Consider the following 15,926-nt stretch of genomic DNA (forward strand, 5'->3'; position numbering starts at 1 on the left):
GGGATGAAAGCGTGATTCTGTTTTTAACAGTAACATTTTCTATTTATGAACTAACACGACCTTCACTTTCCCCAATGATTTCAGTTGCTTGCAAAATATATCCAATAGGATGGAATAAATTAATGTGGAAAAGAATATTAAACTGGGTTATAATAGCACACATAAATGTTTGCCATCAAGTCCTGAGCAGTTGCTAGTTCTATGTAGCTAACCCTGAGTTCAATTAATAACAAGTCTACAGCAGTGATTTTTTCATCTCATGATGTACACATAACTAATGGCTAAAATTCTGCAGCACAATAAAAAAACTTTTTCTTTTGCCAATCTGACAAAAAATAGGTATAATTTTGATTCGTTCATACCAGACAGCTATTGTGTTGGCTGTTGTCATTTTTTTATTTGACAGTCGAAGGGAAAAGAGGTTAGTGCACCTCATTATATAGTCAGGTACTGAATGTTTAAAATTTTTTCTTAATTATATTTTTTCCCATCACCTTCTATCCCCGATACGCTCTTCCACTCCCACCCTGAAATCACCACACTGTTGTTCATGTCAGTGAGTTCTCTCTCTCTTTAATTTGTTTTGAGTTTATTTTTCTACATGGTGTAAGAAAGTGGTCTAGTTTCATGTTTTTGCATGTATCTGTGCAGTTTTCCCAACAACATTTATTGAATGAGACTTTCCCATTTTATATTCTTGTCGCCTTTATCATAGATTAGTGGAGCTCTCGATATTGGTCCATTGATGTATGTGTGTTCTCATGCCAGTAACCCTGTTTGATTATAGCCTTGTAGTATGTTTGATATCAGATAGCATGGTACCTCCAACTTTGTTCTTCTTTCTGAAGATTGCTTTGAATATCTGGGGTCTTTTCTGTTTCAAATACATTTTAGGATTATTTGTTCTAGTTCTGAGAAAACTGTGATTGGTATTTTTATAGGAATTTCATTGAATCTGTAGGTTGCTTTGATGAGTACAGTTATTTAAAAAATATGAATCCCTTCAATCCTTGGGCAAAGTATTATCTTTCCATTTATTAATATCTTCTTCACACTCTTTCTTCAGTATTGTATAGTTTTTTTAGTACAGGTCTTTTACCTCTTTAGTTAAATTTATTTCTAGGTATTTTAATTTTTGATGTAATTATAAGTGGAATTATTTTCTTAATTTCTCTGATAGTTTGTTATTGGTGTATAAAATGTGATTGTTTTCTAAATATTAATTTTGTATCCTGCTACTTGATTGAATTCATTTATTAATCTAATTGTTTTTTTGGTGGAATCCTTAGGGTTCTCTATACATACTATCATGTCATCTGCAAATAATGACAGTTTTACTTCTGCCTTTCCAACTTGGATGCATTTTAATTCTTTTGCTTTTCTGATTGTTGTAACTAGAACTTCCAATACTACATTGAATAAAAGTGGTAAAAGTGGACATTCTTATCTTGCTCCTGATCTTAAAGAATAAACTTTCATTTTTCACCATTAAGTATAATGTTAGCAGTACGTTTGTCATATATGGCCTTTATTATGTTGAGGTATGTTCCTTCTATCCCCACAGCTGAGTTTTAGTTTTCTCCTGGTTAATGTGTACTTTTATTGATTTCAAAGAGGAAGAGAGAGAGAGAGAGATAGAAACATCAATGATGAGAGAAATCTTTGATTGGCTGCCTCCTGCACACCCCCCACTGGGGATCGAGCTCACAACTCCAGCATGTGCCCTAACTGGGAATCGAACATGATCTCTTGGTTCATAGATCAATGCTCAACCACTGAGCAACACTGGCTGGACACCACAGCTGAGTTTTTATTTTAAAGGAATGTTGAATTTTATCAAATGCTTATTTTTGCATATATTGATATGATGATATGATTTTTATCCTTCGTATTGTTTATGTAGTGTATCACATTGTTTTGCAGATATTGAAGGGGCCTTTGTCCCAGGAATAAATCCCACTTGATCAGGTTGAATAATCTTTCTAATATATTGCTGAATTCAGTATTATGTTGAGGATTTTTGTATCCATTTTCATCAGGGACATTGGCCTATAATTTTCTTTCTTTGCTATGTCTTTTTTTTTTTTTTTTTTAAATATATTTTGGTTTTTTACAGAGAGGAAGAGAGAGAGATAGAGAGTTAGAAACATCGATGAGAGAGACATCAATCAGCCTCCTCTTGCACACCCCCCACTGGGGATGTGCCCGCAACCAAGGTACATGCCCTTGACCGGAATCGAACCCAGGACCTTTCAGTCCACAGGCTGATGCTTTATCCACTGAGCCAAACCGGTTTCGGCTCTTTGTAATGTCTTGATCTGGTTTTGGTAATAGAGTAATGCTGGCCTCATAAAAAAGAGTTTGAAAAGCCTTTTCTCCTCTTCAGTTTTTTTTAATAGTTTGATATAGATAGGTGTTAGTTCTTGAAAGTTTGATAAATTTTGCTTGTGAAGCCAGATGGTCCAGGACTTTGGTTGGTTGGAAGTTTTTTGATAACCAATACAATTTTGTTAGCAGTTGTCTGTTTCTTCCTGGTTTAGTCTTGGAAGGTTGTGTTTCTAGGAATTTGTCCATTTCCTCCAGGTTGTCCAATTTGTTGGTATATAATTGTTCATAGTATTTTCTTATAATCCTTTGTATTTCTATGGTATTGGTTGTTATTTCTCCTCTCTCGTTTATTTTATTTGGGTTCTCTTTTCTTTCTGATGATTCTAGCTAAAGATTTATTAATTTTGTTTGTTCAGTGAACCACCTCTTGGTTTTATTGATCTTTTTTATTATTTATTTTCTTTAGATTCTGTTTTGTTTATTTCCACTCTGATTTTTATTATTTCCTTTCTTCTACTCACTTTAGGGTTTGTTCTTTTTCTAGTTCCTTTAGGTTTAAGATTAGATAATTTATTTGAAATTTTTCTTGTTCTTCAAGGTAGGCCTATAATGCTATCACTTTCCCTCTTAAAACTCCTTGGCCATGTCCCATAAATTTGGGGTAATTGTGTTTTCATTTTCTTTTGTCTTAATGTATCTTTTAATTTCTTCTTTGATCTCATTGATAACCCATTCGTTTTTAGTAGCATGTTATTTAACCTCCACATGTTTGTATGTTTTTCAGTTCTCTTCTTGTAATTGGTGTCTAGTTCATACCATTATGTCCAGAAAAGTTGCTTCTCAAACTTACTGATACTTGTTTTGTGATTTAATATTTGATATCCTGGAAAATATTCCATTTGCACTTGAAAAGAATGTATTTTCTGCTGCTTTGGGGTGAAATGTTCTAAAATTATCTATTAAGTTTATCTGGTCTAATGTCTCATTTAAGGCCACTGTTTCCTTTTTTAATATGTTTTTATTATTGATTTGCGAGCGAGAGAAATACCAATGTATTGAGGGAGCTACATTTCTCTGCATAGTAAAGGCAAAGAGGAATCAAGAAGCCCTGAAGGAAGCTGATCAGTACGGAAAGTTAGAGACCACACTGGGGAAAGGTTCTACAGAGAGGTCACCTGGGCGCTGGCACCCAGGGACTTTAGTGAGACCTGTCCACTCCTAACTAATGTTCACTAAATTACCTCTCACTAATAGCATGTGTTTTCTTCAAAGGAATGAAGGAAGCACGAAGTCCTATTTCATTGTTGGTCAAGTTCAGAGGCTGCCCCTGGATGTTACCAACCTTATCTTTTATTTCCAGGCAACCTCAGAACCTGCTCTGGACCCTCAGCAAATCCAAGCATTTGATCGACTCTGTCGTCTCTACCGAGGAAGTTCCAGGGTAAGTTTGTGTGGTTGTTCAAATTTTTATTTCCTAATTTATAATTACTATTTTGGAAATGGAGAGCCCTCTAGCCCTCGCTCCAGCCTCCTCCTTAGTCTGAAAAGTGCCCTGTTATGGCCACGTGGAGCCATGAGCATTTGGCAAAGGATGCAAAGGAAATGGAAAAACATCTGTACCTTACTAACCAAGGGCTTCTGTGTTTCGCAATCCTTCATCTGGGAGGCCTTTCTTTATGTTGATGACTGTCAAGTCTCCCCAAAGCCTCACACTCTGATGGACATCTGCATTGGTTGCATTTGCTAAGTTACAGTGGCTTCACCAAGATAGAAGTGTAAGTGCAGGCAGCCTGGGCACCTTCCATAAACCTCTCTCCAGATTTCTTCTATCTTGTGGCTCCACCATCCTTAACTTAAGGCTTATTATGGTTGCTCCAGCTCCACCAATTACATCTGCATCCTGGCCAGCAAGATGGAGGAAAAGGAGGAAGAACAAAAGCCACAATTCCTATAAGTTATATAAACCACTTACCCCTCATTGTCAGAACTTAGACACATGATCACACACCTAACTGCACTGCAGAGTGGGGAAATGCTCTTTATTACAAAAGGCCATGGGCTAAAACTCCTGGAATCCTGTAACCACAGAAGAAGGTACAGACTTGGAGTTCTGCTAGCAGCTGTGCCATAACATCCATCTGGGTGCTGCAGAAGCGCTTCAGTAATGTTCTCATTAACTTCCCCACCTGTTCTTCCTCACCTGGTGCTCCTCTCTGGCGGTGCCTTCTCTCATCCAGGCCCGAGAGCAGGGCAGTACCCTGGGCTTACCTCTCCCATCCAACCACTCACTAGGGAGATCCTGTAGACGTCTTCCCTACATCTCCTGTGTATTTATCCCTTTCCCTCCCAACTGTTGCTCACAGAAGCCACTGCAGACCTGCTGTCCCTTCATGCTGCTGCCTGGGTAAGCTTTGCAAGCCCTAATGTCATGTTACCTCCTCTTGCTTAACACACTTTCCTGGATCTCCATCACCTGAAGGTGGAGTCCAAACTCTATTGCCTCCTCCAGTGCCGAAGTCACACCTGATTCCAGCCGGGCCGATTTGTCCTGAGCTTGTACAGACAGCTCATGTGCTCTGTTGGTCTCCCTTCTCCCGCTCCCCATTCTTAGGCAAACACCTGCTGGGTTGCATGGATGCCAGAGGAAAAAATAATGTTCCATTTTTGAGAGGAGTTGTGGGCAGAGGTTTTTGTTCCAGGAGATTTCGGGGGTCCCTGAAGGCAGTCCAGCAGTTATTTATTACCTCTATCCCCTCCCAGCCTTGTCCACGCTCTGCCCAGGAGCTGGGTTTCTGGCCTTCTGAGGGAGTTCCGCTGCTTCACACTGGGCTCATCGATTTCCAGATCACTAAATTACAACAGTAGAACACAAAATATCTCTTTCCTGGGAAACAGAAATAGTTACCTTTCTACTCCACAGTGTCTGACTGTGAAAGAACTTGGAGTTTATCTGTTGCCTGTTCTGTTCTCAGCACTGTGTGTAAAGCTCTCGTGGAGAACTTCACAGACTGATGGGCAGCTGAGGGGCTTACAGAAGACAGGAAGTCACAAAGTGGAGCTTGAGCAGAACAAGGGATCTCTCTCTCTGGTGGCAGTGAAGTTCCTGGCAGGACTGCTTAAGCAAGCGTACCTCCTGCTTTCATTGGCCGTCTAAGGAACCTGCAGTCAGAGCCAGTGCCCTGACCCAGAAGCTGGATTATTTTAGATAAGTTGGCGCTTCAAACTTAGGAGCCTTCAGATATCTCCCCAATTACCACCGCCACTGGGGTTGAGTTATCAGTGAAAGTGATTGCCTGAGTACAGAGAACGCCTTACCAGAGGCCCGGACACAGCTAGCAGAGTTTCTGGAAGGATATGTGAGCAGGACACAGGTGACAGACATTATCTCAGGGAAAGCAGACCCAGGGCAGTTCAGCTGCCACAGGGACCCGAGTTTGAATCCCACACCAGCACTCACTCACTGCTGGGTAACTCAGGGCAAGTTACTTACCTTCTCAGGGCCTTCGTATTTTACACCCAGAGGGCTGTTTTAGAAGATTAGAAATAACAGGCACGTGAGGCAGGTCCAAGATACCCTGTTTCCCCGAAAATAAGACAGTGTCTTATATTAATTTTTCCCCCCAAAGTTGTGCTAGGTCTTATTTTCGGAGGATGCCTTATTTTCGGGGAAACACAGTAGCAGCACAGTGGACGCTGAGCTCACCCCCTCCCAAGAACACATTGATGTACACCTATATTTAGAGCAGTTCCTCCTGGGAGAACATGGGAACCAACTGAATAGCTTCTGTACAATAAAAAAAAGAGAGAAAAAAATGGGGAGAGGGGGGAGGGAAACCTCATAGGAAAGGTCAGGACGCTCTCTAGGAGCTGAGGAACAACCCAGGACTGGAGGAACAGTGAGGCCCACGTTTGGTTCCTGTGAACCTGGATGGTGGGCAGGAGCTCATCCAGGTTCTGTGGCCGAGCTGCGGGCACTCTGGCGAGTTCCAGCCGCCCCTCCTGGAGCTCCAGAGGAACAGGAGGGCATGATACCGCACACACAAGGGGTCCTTCCACCGGAGGTCAATCAGGCAGGTCCAGCAGTGTGCTGCTTCATGCACCCACCTGGCTGTGCACACAAGGGGCTCCTCACCTGAAGAGGATGCAGAGCTAACAAATCATTGTGGCACCTGCCTCTAGGGCTCCCCTGTCTAGAGAAAGTGCACAGATAATGGGTCACTGCTGCATGCACACGTAGGGCCATCCCGCCAAAGAAAGTGTGGGACCAGCAAAACTTTGAGGTAGCGCACCCAGGGCCGCCGCACAGGGAGTGAGCTGGGTGTGCGTGCACAGCCCTGCTGTGAACACGGACAATAAAGCAACAGCGCACGGTCCGCACACCTGAGTCCTGTCTGAATCAGGCAGCGCCACTCGATTAGAAAGGCAAGGAAGCATGCACATACCAGTTGCCCCACCTCAAGCCCACTCCTCAGGCCAAGTGACACAGAGGGTCTGGCACGTGCCCGCCCTGATTACCAGCCTGCCAGGACTGTTCAACACAGGCACCAGACCACTCTTTCAAGACCGGGAGCGACAGTTACTCATTGCCACTCATAGAACAAACACAAAAGTCAATCAAAATGGAGAAAGAAGAATGTGTCCAACCCAAGGAACAAGAAGAAACTCCAGAGAACAGCCCTGAAGCAATGGAAATAAGTAATTTGCCTGATAAAGAATTCAAAGAATCTGTCATAGGATGCTCAACACCCTTAAGAGTCCAATAGAGGAATTCAGAGAGCAGTTCAACAAAAATATAGAAAATGGAATTTTTAAAAAATCAGATATGAAATAAAAAATAACTGAAATGAAGACTACATCAGAAGGAATCAACAGCCGATTAGTTAATACAGAACAGGTTAGTGGTCTGGAAGACAGAATAATAGAAATTACCCAATCAGAACAGCAATGTGAAAAAATGTTTTTTAAAATGAAGATAGTATAAGAGATCTCTGAGATAACATCAATCAACCTAACATTTGCATTATAGAGATTCCAGAAGGAGAAGAAAGAGAAAAGGGTAGAAAGAACATTTGAATAATGTCTGAAAACTCTCCTAATCTGGGAAGGAAACAGGCAGCCAAACATAGGGTTCCAAACTAGATGAACCAAAGAGACGCACACCAAGGCATATGGGATTAAAAGGGCAAAAGTTAAGGATGAAGATAATCTTAAAGGCAGCAAGAATGAAACATCAAGTAAGTGGAACCCCATAAGGCTATCAGCTAATTTCTCAGAAGCAACTTTAGAGGGCAGACCGAAGTGGTAGGACATATTTAAAGTGCTCCAAGAAAGGAATCTACAATCTAGAATACTACATCCAACAGGGTTATCATTTAGAATTGAAGGAGTGAGTTTTCCAGACCTGTGAAAACTAAAGGAATTCACCACCACTAACCTAGCCTTACAAGAAATGTTAAAGAGTCTTCTTTATGCAGAAAAGAAAAGGTCATAGCCAAAAATAAGAAAATACAGGGAGAAATATCTCACTGAGAAAGACAAAAATACAATAATCACAGTGAATCAACCATTTTAAAAAGCTAATATGAAGGTTAAAAGACAATAGTAAAAAAAATTAATAACTACAATAAAGAATCGGGATACACAAAACAAAAAGATATAAGATATGATGTAAAAAGCACAGGCGGAGGACGGAGAAGTAGTGTACTGCTTTTAGAATGCAACTGAACTCCAGTGCCTGTCGGCTTCAAACAGAGACTGCTAAAGATACAGACACATGTGTACCTCATGGCAACCGAAAACCAAAGCATACAAAAAATGAAGAGAAAAGAACAGTGAAGAACAAGAAAAACCACTAAAAATCAGTTAACAAACTGGCAGTGAGCACACACCTACCAATAATCACTGTGAACGTAAATGGAGTAAATGCTCCAAACAAAAGACAGAAGCAGCTGAATGGATTGGGGAGGGGGGAGGGGGGAGGAAATGACCTATGTACTAGTATATGCTGCAAACATAGTATTGTAGTATTCTAGGTTGTAGATTTCTTTTTTTGGGCACTTTAGATTGAAAGATACACAGAAAGTGAAGGGTAGCAATACTTATATCAGACCAAATACACTTGGAGACAAAGCGGGACATTACATAATTTTAAAGGGGTTCAATATAAGATGGGGATATAACAATGGTAAATATCTATGTACCCAACTTAGGAATGCCCACGTATATAAAGCAATTTTTAATAGACATAAAGGCAGAAGTTAACTACTACTACCCAAACAAAATTAATACGGAAATACTGGCCTGAATGCCACACTGGACCAGTGCAACCTGATGGACATTTATAGAGCACTTTATCTAAACACAATAGGTTACACTTTTTTTCTTCAAGTGCACATTTTCCAGGATAGATCCCACACTAGGCCACAAAACAAGTCTCAATAAATTCAAGATTGAAATTATTTCAAGCATATTTTCTGGCCACAATGGCATGAAATTAGAAATCAACCTCAGGGAAAACACACACACACACACACACACACACACACACAAATGCATGGAGATTAAACAACATGCTTCTAAGCAACCAATGGATCGAAGAGGAAATCAAAAACTACCTTGAGACAAATGAAAACATAACCTTACAGCAAAAGCAGTTATAAGAGGAAAGTTTGTAGCTATGCAGACCTACCTCAACATGAAAGAAAAATCCCAAATAAGCAATCTAACACTACCCCTAAAGAAACTAGAAAAAGGGGAACAAACAAAACCCCAAGTAAGTAGAAGGAAGGAAATAATAAAGATCAGAGTGGGAATAAATGGAGTAGAAAATAGAAGAACAATAGAAAATATTAATGAAATTAAAAGCTGGTTCTTAAAAGAATAAAATTGGCAAGCCTCAAACAAGACTCATCAAGCAAAAAAAGAGAATATAACATATCAAAAATGCAAGAGAAGTTAGAACTGGCACCATGAAAAACAAAGTCACTAAAGAACACGATGAACAATAATATGTCAACAAACTGGACAATATAGGAGAAATGAATTTCTAGAAACAAAACCTTCCAGAGTAAACCAGGAAGAAACAGAATCTGAACAGACCAGTGCTAGCAATGAATTTGAAGTAGTAATAAAAAACAAAAAAACTCCCGACAATCAAAAGCACAGAACCAGACGGCTCCACAGGAGAAATCTACCAGACATTTAAAGACTTGGAACCTGTCCTTCTCAGATAATCAGGACATGAAAGGACATTTCTCCAGAGAAGACATACAGATGGCCATCAGACTTGCGAAAAGATGCTCAACATCACGAATCATCAGGGAAATGCAAAACAAAACAATGAGATACTACCTCACACCTGTCAGAATGGCTTTCGTCAAAAAGTCAACTGTGGTGTTGTAAGGATGTGGAGGAAAGAAACCCTTATGCACTGTTGGTGGAACTGCAAACTGGCCGCAATGGCATGAAATTAGAAATCAACTTCAGGGAAAACACACACGCACACACACACACACAAATGCATGGTGATTAAACAACAGTAAAATAAAAGTACTAAAAATAGAAAAAACTAAAAATAGAAATGCCAGCCGGAACGGGTTTGGCTCACTGGATAGAGCGTAGGACTGGGGACTGAAAGGTCCCAGGTTCAATTCTGGTCAAGGGCACATACTTTGGTTGCGAGCACATCCCCAAGTAGAGGGTGTGCAGGAGGCAGCTGATCTATGTTTCTCATCGATGTTTCTAACTCTCTATCCTTCTCCCTTCCTCTCTGTAAAAAAGAAAAATCAATAAAATATATATATTTAAAAATAGAAGTACCATATGACCCAGCAATTCCACTTCTGAGTCGTTTATCAGAAGAAAACAGTACTAATTCAAAAAAATATTTGCTTCTTTGTGTTCATTAAAGCATTATTTACAATAACCAGGAAATGAAAGCAACCTAGATGTCTATAAATACATGAACAGATAATGAAGTGGTATATACAATAAAATATACACAATGGAATATTGGGCAATGAAAAAATGAACTCTTCTATTTGTGACAACATGAATGGACTCTAAAGCAGTGGTTGGCAAACTCAGTCAACAGAGTCAAATATCAACAGTACAACGATTGAAATTTCTTTTGAGAGCCAAATTTTTTAAACTTTTTCTAACGCCACTTCTTCAAAATAGACTCTTCCAGGCCATGGTATTTTGTGGAAGAGCCACACTCAAGGGGTCAAAGAGCCGCATGTGGCTTGTGAGCCGCAGTTTGCTGACCATGGCTCTAGAGTATTATGCTAAGTAAAGTAAGTTTGACAGAGAAAGACAAATACCTGATTTCACTTAGATGTGGAATCTAAAAAAAACAGCAACAAAAAACCATAAAAACAAAACAAACAGACTCACAGACTCACGGAAACAAAGAAGGGATGGTTGCCAGGGGGGGGGGCAGGGCGGGGGGGTGTTAAAGGTGAAGGGGAATGTAGTCAGTGACACTATAATACTTAGTGATCACTTCGTAAGGTATAAAAATGTCAAATCACTATACACCCGAGACTAATATAATTAATATTGTATGCCAACTGTACTTAAATTTAAAAAGTGATACACATATCAAGGACCTCGCCTAGTGCCTGGCACCTGGAGGGCACTCACGCTACCTGGGCTGTCAGAAGTCCCGCAGACTTCGGCGTGGCTCACTGGTGGCTCCCTCCACGCAGCTGCCCTCCAGGACCAGGGCCCTGTCCTGACCGGCCAGGCCATGAGGCTCCTACTCTTGCAGAGGCCTCTGAGGCAAAGGGGATGACCCCTGAGTGGCAGGGCCTGGTTTCCCAGTGGGCTGGCACTAACCTTTCTCCTGCCACGCTGTCCTCGGAGGCCTTCCAGAACTGAGCCGCTGCTTCACACGGTGTCACTGTGGACACAGGGGCCTGGGAGCGGGCAGGGCTCTTAGAGGAGCAGGCAGTCTCTGAGTCTGCCCTGGCGACTTCTCACGTGGCAGCTGGGCATCCACTGAAGCTGCCCAGCTACAGGAGAGAGCAGTCAGAGCCAGTGATCGCAGGGCAGAGCCATTCCCCGAGGACTGACCAGGACGGAGCGCAGGGAGATGAGCAGCGAGGAGAACCTCGGCCAGGGGTCAGGACCCGCTGGAGAGGACTCGGCACTGATGGTTATAATATATAATCAGTTTTCCATTATCAGAGCATCACGGGCTGATGTGTCTATGGGAAGCACCCAGTCCACTCTTAGTAAAGGAGGGAACTGAGGTCCTAAAGATAACGTGAACCAGTGCACAGTCACATCTGTTTGTAGATGCAGAACTGGGATCCAAATTAGTATATTCTTCCCGCAGCGCAGCCCACCCCTCACATACTCAGGATCCCCCGCACATCACTGCCCACACTCCCCGCCCACAGCGTGGCTGACGTGTCCGCTCCTTCGCAGCTGGCGCTCCTCACGGAACTCTCCCAGAGCCGCGGCAGCGAGAGCTACCGGCCCTTCAGCGGCTCCCAGAGCGGCCCTGCTTCCCACAGCATCTTCCAGAACGAGAACTTCCAGCTGCAGCTCATCCCTCCGCCGGTGACTGAGGACTGACGGCTCTCGGGGGCCTGCCCTGAAGTCCAGAGGTGACCCTGAGGCAACGGGGGCCCCCTCGGCTGGCTTTGCCCGGCTGCCACCCACACTCCTGGGCAGTTGGTCCGAGGTGGAGGCTCTCTCCATGCCCACCAGCCCATGGTGTTGCTGCAGCATCACTTCACCAGACTGGTCGATTCTCTTTTGCCTGGAATGTCACATAGCTCCATCCGGCTTTTGAGAAAATGTGCTTGGCCCGTTGGGGCAGTTCCCTGTCTCCCCAGAAGCCCGGAGAACAGGTGGAGCTCACGCAGAAGGCACTCGGGAGTCTGTGGTCCTCGTCTCCACCAGCCGGCGGGGAACCCAGAGGGGCTTGGGCTCCTGCCACTGTTGGGACGGGGCGGGGGCAGGGGCAGTGCGGGCCAGGCTGCAGCATAGCCGGGACCTGCGCTGGAGGGAGCCAAGGGCCTGCAGGCCGGGCATCTCCCTTTTGATGTGTTTATGTGAAAGCCCATTTGAGTGTAAGGTTTTTCCCTTTCTCACAATAAATGCTCTGTGTTTAAGCTCTGCGGGCCTGCTGGCTGGCTGGCTGGCTCTCAGCCTGTCAAGCCATAAAGGCCACTTAGTACCACAATCCCATGTATTAAAGTCAAGGACCTTTATTGTGACACACCACCTTTATTCAAATCAGCGGCTCCCTCACCACTCATTCAGAGCAGCCACGTGCTCCGGGGATGGGGACTGGCTGCCAGAGCAGCATTTGTACCTTTCTGGGCCCTGGGACTCCGCAGCCACGGCTGCTGAACCAACAATGGCGGGAGGTCACCACACGCAGACTCTGTGCTCCCTCTTCGACGGACGGCTCAGGGAGGATCAGGCTCTCAGGGTCTGGCCCACGGGAAGTAGATGGATAAACTAGATGCAAATTTGCTGGCCTTTAACAGACAGTAGATCCTGCTTTGACCATATATTACTGTGATCCTGGATGGATAAGTCACTTCTCTAAGCTTCGCTTTCTCATAGATCTATTTTGAGGACTAAGTGAAACAATGCATGCAAACACTTAGCAAACGCCCCTGAGATAGCTTTTATTATACAGGCATACCTCATTTTACTGCACTTCCTCTTTATTGCACTTCACAGATTTTGTATTTTTTACAAATTAAAGGCAAAACCCTCCCCGTCTAAAAGATTACGACCTGCTCAATTGCAGTCCTTGATGTCCATGCTCCAGAACCAAGCCCGCGGTCCCTCCAAGGTGTCCTTCCCCGAAACCTGGCTGCGCCTGCCGCTGCCGCCTCGGGATGGAGGTGTGCGGGGCCAACCTGGAGGAACGGGCTGAGCATTCAGTGGCCACCACCTGGATGCTGGTTGCAGCTACACGAGATAGTCTCAACCCCATTTTACGGGTGAGAAAGCTGAGGCTCAGACGTGGTAAGTTAACCGAGGTGACACACCAAGAAACAGCAGAGCAGGGGTCTGAACTCAAAATGTTACCTCCCTCGATTATAGACAGAAGGCTTCTTGATGAACTTAAAATTAAGGCCAAAGGAGTTGGATATTCTCAAGGCAAACGTGGTGATTTTTCTTTATTCTGTAAAGAGCCAAAGCAGTTTACTAGTAAGAGTATCAGAGCCTCTGCTCAAATCAGGACCGTCAACATCAACAAACTGCTCCTCCAGCCCGTCGACTTCATCAGATCCCAAGAGTTCTTTAGCTTGCCATTCAGTCACGGCACACTGAATACATTGCAGCAGCTTTGCAAGCAGGTCACGCCTGCCCAGGAAGACACTCGGCTGGATTCCAAGAGTTTTCCTGTCTCACCCAAGGGGGTGAGACACCAGCATGACCAGAAAGTGCTGGGCCTGGAGATGAGCCCCGACCCCTGCCATCGGCAGCCCAGTCACTGCCCGTCCCCTCGCTCTAGTCTGCAGTCAGGGTCCCACTTCCAAGCAGATCCTTAGGGGCAAAGACTGATCTGGAAATATTTCTAGACTCAGCAACAGCAGTGGTTCTGCTGACAGCGCATGGAGCTTAGCGAGGGAGCAGGCGCTTTGGGCCTGCGCCAGCCCCACTGCTGAGCTCCAGCTGCTTTTCCAGGCCTCGTGCTGGCCCCTCGGCTGTGGCGCGTGGTAAAAGGAAGGGTCTGGGGAGGGATGTTCCAGAGGCCTTCAGCTACCATTTTGAAAGGATAGGTACCTGGTCTGAATGTCCCTCTCCTACTGGGGGGCGGGGAGATCCCCTGAAAGGGAATCTGGGCCCTGACAGGAGAGGGGAGTGGATGATGGTGGTCAAACACAGCAGTGTCATCACAGCTTTGTCACCTGGTAAAGTCAGTGCCTGAATGGACAACCTTCTCCAGCCAAAGTGCCCCTCCCCCCCACTCACATACACACACACACACACACACACACACACACACACACTGCACTAGCCCTCCCTCCAGCCACCAGGAGCAGAGTGGCATCCAGTTCTGCACCAGAGGCAGATGGACTGGGGAAGGAGCCCAGGTTCCAGGCACAGCCCCACCACTGGCCACGGGTGAGCTGAGAAGTGCTGTTTGTGCTTCTGAGAAGAGTAGTAAAAGCGATCTGCTCTAAGTCCAGTCCAAGTGACATATGGGAAGATGCTTTACAAAGTAGCGTACGCCATCCGGAGCCTCCGGGGAAGGGGGGAGGTGTCTGTGGGAGAGGAAAGCCGACGAGCCCCATCAATGATGAATGCTCAGTGAATAAATAATTCAGAGGTTGGGGATGCTCTTAGAAGCCATATGCTCCTACTCGGCTCTGCCCCGTGAAAGTGCCTCTCGGAACAGATGCCTGTGACGTGCCCGGGGAGGCAAGGAGGGCTCCTGGGCGGTGTCCTTGGCAGCCGGGCCACCTTCAGGGCCCCAGGGAGTCGGAGCCCGGCTGAGCGCCAGCGGGCAGCTCCTCTTCCCTGGGACGTCCTGGCCGTCTTTCTCCACCGGCCTCCTCCACACCACAACGCCGTGACGCCGCCTCCATTACCTATGGACAGTGTGACTCACCTTATTCCCATAGGTGGGTGTCTTCCTGACTGTCTCCTACGCTCCTGAGATCAGGATTGTGTTCTGTCCACTCCATGTCCTCCAAAGCACAGTGCTTAGAACAGGGATCGCCACATTTTCTTTAAAATCATTATCTTTTTAAAGTAAACTTGATGAACAGAAATGTTCACAAACCATATGCATACCGCTGGATCAATTCACAGAGTGAACTCACATCACCAGCGCCTGGATCAAACAATAGAAAAGACCAGCACCCCACTGGTCCCCAAAAGTTCTCTGTTCATCATGCCCCATCCCCCGCCAAGTGAAACACCATCCTGACTTCTACCAGCAAAAACAGCTTCGCCGGGGCTGGTCTCCTTCTCTGGTAGATCTAGGTGTGCACGGGAGCCTGGGGGCCTCGGCTGTGGGGAGGGGAGAGACAGGTGAAGGGAGAGGCCTGGGCAGACAGGACGGTGTTTGCTGCACAGGCTGGAGTTGAGGGCGTAACCGGCTGGGTTTTTCCTCAGTGGCAGTTTGGGGTTCTGGCTCAGCTACTTACCTGCCATGTATGACTGACCTACCTGTCTTTACAGTTGAATTAGCTCCTGGTTGCTTCAGCTATAAGCTCACAGTATTATCCCACTCTGTCTCCAGTGTCGCTGAGTATGGCAGACAAGTTTTGGGCAAAGCTTGGGAAGTCCCCATTCAGACCTGTGGTGCTCCGCTGGCCCATGATGCTGTGTTCTGTCATCACCTTGCAGTGACACTCCGGTCTCTTTCTTGGGCTAAGCCACCCGGGGTTTTGCAGGAGGTGACAGGCTGCGTGTCACACGGGGCTAACCTGTCCCGCCTGGGCCCAAGCTCTGAGATCTCCCATCTCCAAATCCACAGCAGAGCTTGGGGCTAGGGTCTGAGAAAGTGAGAAACAAATCCTCTCCTCTCTCCAACCCCCGGGGCCAGCCTTTGCAGCCACGGCTGGAAGCCCGGAATGGGGCCGCTCCTCAGAAGAGGCCGGTCAGTTCAGCAC

At 45.2% G+C, this 15,926-nt stretch overlaps 1 protein-coding gene across 1 annotated transcript in view; it reads left to right on the forward strand.

Annotated features, from left to right (window-relative positions):
- Positions 1 to 12,452, forward strand: part of VPS8 (VPS8 subunit of CORVET complex) — a 235,378-nt gene extending 222,926 nt beyond the window's left edge. The window contains exons 46-47 of the mRNA XM_084872527.1: positions 3,689 to 3,769; positions 11,761 to 12,452. Of these exons, the coding sequence (XP_084728653.1) occupies positions 3,689 to 3,769; positions 11,761 to 11,910 (231 nt within the window). The 3' untranslated portion in view covers positions 11,911 to 12,452. The remainder of the gene's footprint in view (positions 1 to 3,688; positions 3,770 to 11,760) is intronic.
- The last annotated feature ends 3,474 nt before the right edge of the window (positions 12,453 to 15,926 follow it).

Source organism: Pipistrellus hanaki, assembly GCF_964339955.1.
Source record: "Pipistrellus hanaki genome assembly, chromosome: 2".
Taxonomy (NCBI): domain Eukaryota; kingdom Metazoa; phylum Chordata; class Mammalia; order Chiroptera; family Vespertilionidae; genus Pipistrellus; species Pipistrellus hanaki.